Source organism: Chaetodon auriga, chromosome 7, assembly GCF_051107435.1.
Source record: "Chaetodon auriga isolate fChaAug3 chromosome 7, fChaAug3.hap1, whole genome shotgun sequence".
Classification (NCBI taxonomy): domain Eukaryota; kingdom Metazoa; phylum Chordata; class Actinopteri; order Chaetodontiformes; family Chaetodontidae; genus Chaetodon; species Chaetodon auriga.
The window spans coordinates 15,563,676-15,573,921 of NC_135080.1; the positions used below are offsets into that span (position 1 = coordinate 15,563,676).

The 10,246-nt window shown below is 43.8% G+C and overlaps 1 protein-coding gene across 1 annotated transcript; it reads right to left on the reverse strand.

Annotated features, from left to right (window-relative positions):
* Positions 1–1,796: 1,796 nt before the first annotated feature.
* Positions 1,797–4,564, reverse strand: fzd9b (frizzled class receptor 9b). The gene has a single exon (XM_076736071.1). The coding sequence runs from the start codon at positions 4,101–4,103 to the stop codon at positions 2,346–2,348; it is 1,758 nt and encodes a 585-aa protein (XP_076592186.1). The 5' UTR covers positions 4,104–4,564; the 3' UTR covers positions 1,797–2,345.
* Positions 4,565–10,246: the final 5,682 nt, after the last annotated feature.

Below are 10,246 nucleotides of genomic sequence, written 5' to 3' on the forward strand. Positions count from 1 at the left end.
AAGTGTTCGGCCTCTCTGGGTCATGTCACTGGAGTGTAAACTGGGGAGGAAGCACGCGCCCCCCGTTCAGGCGCCCATGAACTGGAACATGTGGCTGAACCACCACCAGCCGAGTCTCTGGCTGCGAGCGTGCTCCAAGCAAAACAACCCTTTTTAATAGTTAAATGTGATCCACACGGTGTCAGAGTCCAGGACTCGCAGCGCTCGCCTGCCAAGCCATGGACAACGTCTACAATGACTGAGTAATGAAAACAAAAAAAAAAAAAAAGGGGGGGGGGGAGGATGTTGGTAGTTAACCCACATCTTGTTCTGCAGGAGGAACGAATAAGTAATTGAAGTTAACTCAGGCGTTGCACAGATCCACACAACACTGCGCCGAGTGGAAATGTGGTTAATTTACTACAGGGACATAATGCAGCTTTGATTTAGACTGGTGTGTGTTTAGTAAATGAACACTAACATGTGCATGGAACAAGCTGTAGCACACAAATCTTATTATAACTCTGCTGGAAATGCAAATGGTGGAAAAATGAAAACAAAACAACTTTTAACCTCTGGAGATGTCAGCGAGCACACGCCTGCTTCACACTGCGGAGGTTCCAGTAATGTAATGAAAACAAGCTCCTGGTCATCACATTTTTTCCATGCTATCACTCCCATGTGCTGCTGCTGCTACAGCTACAGCACACAATTACACACACACACACAAACACACACACACACACACACACACACACAGACATAATAATCAATTCCACTGCTGTCAAACACTGTAATTTCCACTGTGTTTTGCTCTGAAATGACTTGCTGTGTGTGGCTGCAGTTTACGTTGGCACTTAAATTGTTAAAAGTCCTGTAATGTAAAAGCTATTTATTTTCACTTTTTTATGGACCATCTGAGAACATGGTGGCTCTTGTGCATAATAAACTGGACTTTATTACTGAAATGTTAGGTGCAAGATCCCAACTTAGAGTATTTATTTAATAAGAAATAATATTCTGCACACTTTTTCTCTGCATCAGTGATTATTTCGACCTGATGATGGTTCTTCAAGAATTAATGGCACATTGTTTCTTCGGCCTTCTGCCTTGCATTGAATCAAATTCAAACATTTAAACATGGAAATTTGGATCTTTTGCATTGTGGAGTTCCCTTAACGTTCGATATACAGCTTCAAGGAGCCACAAACCACATATAAAGTTAAATTAAAGTTAATAATCATCTACTCAACTGCAATTTTGAGCGCCTGTGCTCAACTTAAATTTGTCAGTGAAACCACGCAGTAATCCACTTCAGATTTGTCCTCTCAGATCAAAGTGCTGAGTGTTTGCACGGGGATCAAATGGAGCAGCGAGAGGGCAACAACAGTGATTCTGTGCAAGGATTAAAAGTGCCATTAATTAAATATATTCCTCTGCGAACTGCTGCTGCATTTTTAAGGCGATGATGCAAACGTGAAGACTTGCCACGGATTGTCACTCTATTCATCAGCGATTCTCTTTGAGGATTATTGTCTGGGACGCCTCTGGGATGTGTAGCATGCACTTGGAAGACAACATATTTGGCGGGGAGTCCCCCGCTGCAAAAAAAAAAAAAAAAAAAAGAAGTGTGAATCCCAGGAGGAGAATGGCGGGAAAATCAGGAAAACAGGACTGAAACGAGCAGTCATTTGTGACTATTAAATCTGAGACTGTTTAAGACTGTTAACGTGATTAAATGTTCATTATGAGCTGCTGTGAGATAGTTACCAAAACAACAACAATAATACCAAGAAGCAATGACGCTGAAGATGAATTCCACAAATTTATTATCCTCCAAAAGGCCAGAACCAGAGTTCTTAAAAAAGGCACTTAAATTCCCTTTACCTTTAATAAATGCATCTAAACAACAAATCTGATAAGAGCAAACTTTAAATTAAATATATTTACAATAAATAAAACATTTATACAGATTTATACAGTTAATCATGCCACTTTCAGGGAGGAGAACAGACCAATATTTCCCAAGATGCCTCCCATAACAGTCTTCTTTTTTGTTTTTGCTTTGAAACACTGGGCATGTCTACTGCACAGAACACGATGAAACAGAAAAATATGGGTAACAATACTTAACGTTTCCCTTTATGCATTGAATACTGTTTATAGATAGTTTGTCAGAGTGACGCCTGTACCTGTGTGTCCCTTGGCAGCAGCAGAGCAGTTACTGACAGATCAATTCAACCACTCATCTTCTTACAAAGTCTTTAGCAGCTCCTTACTCAGGGCATAGTATGTATGTGTGTGTGTGTGTGGGGGTGTATGTGGTTGCATTTGGCAGAGTGTGTGTGTGTGTGTCATGCTCCCTCTCAGACATGCGTGGGGTTGTCTGAGTGCAGGTCAGTCTTGGCCATGTGCAGAACCACAGCAGGAGACTTGTAGTGGCAGTGTGTGCTGCCGCAGCTGACACCGCTGCAGGGTTTCCTACTTCTAGTCCTGTCTGTCAGCTTCCTGCTGCAAAGGCCCTGCCAGGTCTGCAGGGTCTTGGAGCTCCACACCCACACCCCGCTGGTGATGCCAACCACCAGCGACATGAAGATCTTCAGCATGAACACAGCCACGGTCGGCACGGACGTCTGCAGCGAGCAGTCGCTGCTGAGCCCGTTGAACGATCCGCACTTCATCTGCAGCCCCCGCAGCTTCCAGTAGTCCATGTTTAGCCTCTCGTAGAAGTAGCAAACTATGACACAGGTGGCCGGCACCGTGTAGAGGATGGAGTAGATGCCGATTTTCACCATGAGCTTCTCCAGCTTCTCCGTGTTGGTGCCTTCCGTCTTCATCACCTTCCGGATGTGGAAGAGAGCCACGAAGCCGGTGAGGATGAAGGAGGTGCCGATGATCAGGTAGCAGGACAGAGGGATGAGGACGAAGCCGGTGAGTGCGCCGGAGTCCATGCTCCCCACGTAGCACAGCCCTGTCAGCTCATCTCCAGCCACCTTCCTCATTGTGAGGATGATGATGGTCTTCAGCGCAGGGATGCCCCAAGCAGCCATGTGGAAGTAGTTGCTGTGGGCCTCAATAGCCTCGTGGCCCCACTTCTTCCCCGCAGCCAGGAACCAGGTGAGGGTGAGGATGACCCACCAGATAGAGGAGGCCATGCCAAAGTAGTAGAGGATGAGGAAGACGATAGTGCAACCTGTGGACTCCAGCCCCTCCTGGATGATGTACAGCTCGCCGTTCTCCCGGTCGCAGGCGATGTTCTCAGCCCCTGCCACCGAGCGGATGATGAAGGCCACAGAGTAGACGTTGTAACACATCGAGAGGAAGATGATGGGGCGCTCGGGGTACTGGAAGCGGTGAGGTTCCAGGAGGAAGGTGAGGACAGTGAAGGCGGTTGAGACGAAGCAAAGGATGGACCACACCGTCATCCAAATGAAGGCAAAGTCCTTGTCCTGCCTGGACCAGAACACGTCCACAGCAGAGGAGCAGCGCGGCGCACACGACTGGCTCTTCTCCACAAACTGGAACTTGTCTGGGTTCTCACAGGAGCCCATGCTGCCCGGAGAGCGGCCGCTGCTGGTGCCCGGCTGCCTGGGGCGAGGGGGCACTGGAAGCATGCCTTCACCTTTCTTGCCCTCCGTCCTGGTTTCGTTCTCGGGAGCCTCCATGCACAGAGCGTTGGGGTCGTTCCTGGTGGGCAGCCTGGAGCAGTCGAGCGAGTCCGGCCAGGTGTAGCTGAACTTCTTCATGATGGGGGCACACCTCTCCCTGGCCTGCTCGCACATGGGTCTGCAGGCGGGGATGGAGGTCGACACTTTGTCCGTGCACATGGGGGCGTAGAGGGAGCAGAGGAAGAAGCGGAGGTGCACATCACAGCCGTAAGCCACCAGCGGGGCAAACTCATTCAGCTTGATGGCAGCCTCCTTCTGGTCGTCGTGGTCCATGAAGTTGGGCATGCGGGTCAGGTTGTAGCCGATCCCCTCGCACATGGGGATCACGATGGGCTCGCACTTGGCTGGTCTGCCTCGCTCCAGGTCGTAGGAGCCTATCTCAAAGCTGGAGCCCGAAATCACCAGCAGACACCACAAAAAAATCACCACCTTCAGCGGACAACCATCCATGCTCATTGTTTTAGTCAAAAGCTGAGCCGTGTCTCTTAAAAATGCTCATGAAAAAAGTCACAAACACGGGGGTCGGTTACAGACAGATCCCCGCTATTTCCCCATGGCGAAGGCTCCTCCAAATGTTGCCTTCACCGTTATCGCTCCGTCAGGGGACAAAACCCCCCAAAAAACAGCCCAACACAGACAGAAGCTGTGCGCTGACTTATTCAGGCTTGAATTAAAACGATTAATCCCACAGACAGTCGAGGTAAAGGTCCGTAACTAAGACGTGACAGTCGGAAACTTCGACAAACAATGGAGGAAAATCATCAAAATCAAAGACGGAGAGCTGAGTGTAAATCCTCAAACCGACCGTCGGCCGCCGCGGATACAAAGCGGAGATGAAAGCGGACGTTTGCGCTGTTTGTCGCCGGTCCAAAAAGGCTGTTCAACGGCGCGTCCTGTCCGTCTGTCGGCTCCTGCTCTTCGTCCTCCACGTTCAGGCTCGACACTGAAGTTTGAGAGCCGCTCAGTGGGACTCCAGTCAGGGCAGAGACGGAGAGGAGGAGGGGGGTGGGCGCTCCGTGACGCTCACATTTCAAGCGGCGGCACCACACAAGGAAAATTATCAGACAGATGCTGGAGGATGGTCTAATACCTCTGATATTTCTGCTTTCTGTCCCACTCAGACCCTTTGCTTCAGCAAAACAGCAAAGGCACGATGCAAAATACTCATTTATAGGTAAAAGTAGGCATCCAGCATTCATCTTAGATGAAGTAAAAGTACAGGAGTATTATCAGCAAAATGTACCTGAAGTACTCCTTTTCAGTGGTAGGATGTAGCATACGTTCACTCAAGTACTGGAAGTACACGTTTGAGCTCATGTTTGATGCTTTTGGTACATTCTGCTAATCAATTTATACAAGTGAAGGACTTCTACTTGTAATGGAGTATCTTTAGTGTGGTAATGTCACTTTTACTCAAGAGAAGGATCTGAATACTTCCTCCACTGCTGCTCTTCTTGCAGAATGACCCTTAACTGTATTGGATTATTGTTACTCATGCACAGTGGTGGAAGAGGTATTGACTTGCTTCAGTAAAAGTAGAAATGTAAAAATACCACATTACAAGTCTTGGATTCCAAATTATGCTCCACTATAAGCAGGGCCGGATTAAGCTTCCAGGGGCCCCGGGGCAAAAAAGAGCTGTGGGCCCCAAGAGAAGTGCCTCAACTTGGGGTCAACAAATTGATTAAATGCAAAATTATTTTTTAAGAATCCACCATGTAAACATAATATCAACTGAAAAACTAATAACTAGTAAAAACCAAAGCTTTTCACAAAGTGCAGAGTAGATTTTGCCGGTAACTGCAAGGTGAATGTTTAGTCAGAAGAAATAAATCACAAGTGTTTGTGTTAGTGGCCACACTGATCCTCTATCATATACTTGTATCTATCAGAATTAATGCTCTACACATTAAAATGAGATTTTGACAAGCGGGTCCTCGACAAAACCCTCAATATTAGGTCAAAATACAGGAGCCACTTTACGGTCCTCTCATTTTAATGTATATTCAATAAAACATAATGAATCTGAAGCCTTTGGGGTCCTGATGGGTCTGTGGGCCACTGGAGCAATATACCTCAAGGATTAATTTAAAAATCCCATGTGCAGCAGAATGGCGCTTTTCATTGTATTTTCATGATATCAGTGGATCATTATTACTGATGCATGAATGTTGTAGCAGGTCTAGAGGGAACTAATGTGAATTACTTCATAGTGTGTTGAGTAGTTTTATGCAAAGAAATACATAATACTTTTAAGCTTATGCTATATACATGTTTCATTTGCAAACTGCAGTTGCTGGATACATGTAGCAGAATAAAAAGTACAGAGTAGCATAAAATTGAAGTACGCAAGTAAAATAAAAACACCTCAAAATTGTACTTATGTACAGTGTTTTAGTAAATGTACTTTCTGCTGAGGCATTAGCATGTAGTGTTGAGTACCGCATACGGTCATTGTAGGGTTTTAAAATCTTAATCTGCGAAGAACTGCAGCTGGCAAATAAGCGCAATGAAGTAAAAATATATATTTCGTTGTAAAATGGGGTGGAATAAAGTAGAGCGTGATATAAAATGGATTTACTCAAGAAATGCACAAGAACCTCTGAGTTGAATGTAAGTACAGCACTTGAGTAAATGTATTTATTCAATGCTTACTTTGTATCATTGGTGAGTGACTATACAGCCAGTTACTAACAATGAGTTAAATTATCAACCACCAAATGGAGCTGAAATGATAATTATCCTTTATTAAGAAAATAAGAACGAAAAAATGCAAAAATTTCCCCTCCGGATCCATAATAAGAAACCTGCTGCGCAGAGTCAAACACTGAGCAGTTGATTTTTCTCCAGTATACTGGTAGAAAAAAGTCTACCTCTCTTGTAAAATGATAGTCCCAGTGGCATTTTACAGTTGCTGACTCATAATTGCTCTGTCACCATTTTCTGCTAATGTTTTCAGTGCAGTATAATGTGAAACTTTATTGAGCCCTGCAGGTCAGTTCTCCCCTGCAAAACAAAGGGTTTCACTGCCTTACTTAAGAACACCTCATCAGCAGTGCTTCAAGGGTGGACCAGTTGAAGGAGGGTCTCTCTAAAAACACAAACAAACATGCACCATTAAACCATAAATGATTTGAACTGGAAGAGGGAAACAGACAAAACAGTGCACAGAATCAGGCATAACATGCAACAAATGAATGCAACAGTGATTGTGCAGAGCAGAGGACTATTGTTTCCATCTAGTGGCTGAATGGGGCGAGCCTGCAGCTCAACAGCTGTTGTACTGAGCATTTGATCTTTTCTCAAACAGGGGAGGAACTCAAGGATTTTGGCCTCTCGCCCTGCAAGACTGAATTGGTTGTCAACTGCATACTGTCTCTATTAGCCCCTGTGTTAAAACTCTGCTGAAGGCAACATTGCACTTGTTTGCAGTGAGAATGACTTGTTGTTTGGAGCATTTAGATCAATGTTGGCTCAGAATATAAGCATGAAGCTGCGTCCTCATGCATGCAAACTAAAGCGCGGAAAAGCTACATTTTTTCATGAATAGTTCAATTTGGAAAATATCCTTATTTGCCTTTTTGTTGGAAGTGAGATGAGGAGATCTATGCCATGTCTCATGTCTGTATGCTAAAGTTAAGGGTAAATCCAATAGCTGTTGTCATAGCTTCGCATAAACAACTGGCTTTCTCTACAGGTGACAAAATCTGCCTAACGACACCTCTAAAACTCACAAATTACATGTTGTTTGTTTAATGTTTGCCAAAAACCCCCCCAACCCTAACCCTAACCCTTCAAAAGTGCAAGCTAGAGGGGCCAGGCAAGACTTCCCCCTCTGTTTTTCTGCTAACTTAAGTTAAGATAATCACCTACTGACTCTAGCTTCATATTTAGTGTACAGATGTGAGAGTGGTATGAACTTTTTCATAACTCTATTTCCCACAATATTTTGATCTTGTTTAATGACGTGTGAAAATACTGCTTAAATTCTGAACTTTATATTATCAGGCTATAAATTTACTGCTGCCCTATCAAAGGAAATCTACTCTTCTTATGCTTTCGAGAAGACAAATTGAGCTGGATGAAGGCAGTGTGCGCTGCTTTATCAGATCTGGCGTAAAAAAAAAAAAAAGCCTCCAACTTCAAATTAAGCCTGATCGAGCGGGGGAGGAAATACATTCCAGACTATGAGATGATATCTTATTGTACGTCAGCACGGAGGCTTTTGGTGAATCAAATAGAAATGCTTCGACTGAAGTTCCATTACTACTCAGCGGCCTCTCCACTTAAATGTTTTCAGGTTCACACTTCAAAGACGAGGGGTCATTGGAGAGGGCCAGGAGAGGCCTGAGTGTGCCCTTAGAAGGCTTCAGATTATTATCAGACTGATATCTTTCTCCAAGCTAAGCAGCACATATCAGGACGAATTAGTATCCAAGTCATAAAGCCACTTAAGGTGGAAACGCTGGTGGATCAAGGTTTGACCCTCAAAGCAGTTTGGACTGTTGTTAACTGACCCTCACTCTTTATCAGTGAGGGTTGAATTAAGGACAGTGACTCTCATAAGCAAACTGATTTATGGTTTTATTTGCTCAAAAACAGTTAAAGGAAACAAGTTAAAGGAATATTTTTACATGTAGGGCAATGCAATTATTCGCTTTCATTGTTGACAGATAAATGAGAGACCACTTTTATATCTGCAGGGTATCACTCAAAATACCACCAGCGGACAGTTAGCTCAGCAACACAACTAAAGTGCTAGCCTGGCTTCAGCTAGCACTTTAGTTGTGTTGTTCTTACAGTTGGTTGTAATGTTAGGGATTAAACGAACAAGATATATAATGTCTTAAAAAGTGACCTTTAAAAGTGCTGGTAGGTAGATTTCGTTACCATCAGACAGGCTACTGCAGCCAAGCTAGCTGAACTACTTTTTCTGGTTAAGCTAAGCTACTAGCTGCTGGCTCTAGACTTACGGTCAAATACAGTACAAGAAATGCATTACTTCGTCTCATTCTCGGCAAGACAGCAAATATGAAATATGGGGATTTCCCAAAATGCAACACTATTACTTTAAAAAAAAAAAAAAAAATTGGAAGCAGGTACAGCTAGCCTCTCTTTAACTGTCCAAAGGTAACAAAATATGGCGAGAAGCACCTTTAAAGCTCACTATCAGTATATTATATTTCTGTTACTGTGGCAGATCAAGAAAACATCTGCCACATAACCCCTGTAAATTTAGCAATTTTCATTACTTTTGGACAGAGCTAAGCTAGCTGTTTTCCCCTGTTTCCAGTTGCTAAAGTAAGCTTACCTGCTGCCGACTGTTGCTTCATATTTACTGTACACACATGAGAGTGGTATCAATCTTCTCATCCTAACAATTGTGAGAAAAAAAATGGAATAAGCATAGTTTCTAAAATGTCAAACTGTTCCTTTAATCCACTGTGACACCATTTACAGGCTTGATTTACAATTAAGTAAATCTGTTGAGTACATTGAGTTTGGGTGGCTGTCGATTCTCTGCTGATCAGTTCAGGAGACACAAGGTCTGACCGCACCACTGCTCTATGTCCTGGGCCCTACAATGGGATACCATTGTGCTTTCTTTGTGTGTTTTTACTTCACCTAATTGTGTTATTTCTTCTTGACCTGAACGGAGAATGGGGAAAGAGTAGGAATATGTGCAACTGAGTATTTTGATTTGGACAATCGCTGGCTTGCAGCTGATTTGTTTTAAGAAGGTCAATGCTATTTACTTTAGCATTTGGTGGAGGAAATGGATATATGCTATTTATTTCTCCCCCTGCTAACATTTTCCCGCTCATAATACTGCCGTATGTCAAGTCTGTGTATGTCTTTGTAATAACTAGCCTCCACAAAGAACCCCCCATCTTTTATTTCGCACATTCATCAGACGATCCGGTGGAGTGTGGGCCTTGTAATTACTACCTCTTACTTATTGGTTATCATATATCAGGCACAAAGCTATAAACATCCCGTGGAGAACAATGGGAGAGCCTTGCCACAGCCCGGCATGACATTACTATCCTGTCTGAAATTGTTATGGGTGTAATAAGAGACACCTCACACTTAAAGCAATACATCTGGACCAGTGTGCTGCCTTTGACAGGGAGTATAATGGCAAATTGTTGAGGCTTGGATCATGTAATTATCTCTTTGTTCATATTGTGTAGTAATTTATGTAGTGCTAAAGGAATGAGCAGACTCTGGAGACGAGTGAAAGCTAGCAGCAGTTCGTAGTTTTCTTGTTTTCTAATCAAGGCCAGAGAGTTATGATGTCTCTTTAAGTGACACTGTTCACTTCTTTCCAAATCCGCAATTTGAAATTGTTATTTGCTGTAATGAGAGGACAGTGTGCACAAAATGTCTCAGTTTCAGTGTTATGCAATTTTATGTAGTGCTATTAAGTGACTGGGTGAATGGGCCTGATTCATCACCTCAGCCCATCTGTGTTCCTCATCCTCCAGTGTTTTGAAATGAGATAATGTCCTTTACAGCCTGTGGCAGGTAGCAAGAATGACGCTGCTGTCATATCCTTAAAATGTCAGTGTTACTCGAGTTAAACAAGCGGATCACTG

What these genes read in the sequence shown, in the direction of transcription:
- fzd9b (XM_076736071.1), bottom strand. Translation starts at nt 4,103, where the DNA reads ATGAGCATGGATGGTTGTCCGCTGAAGGTGGTGATTTTTTTGTGGTGT.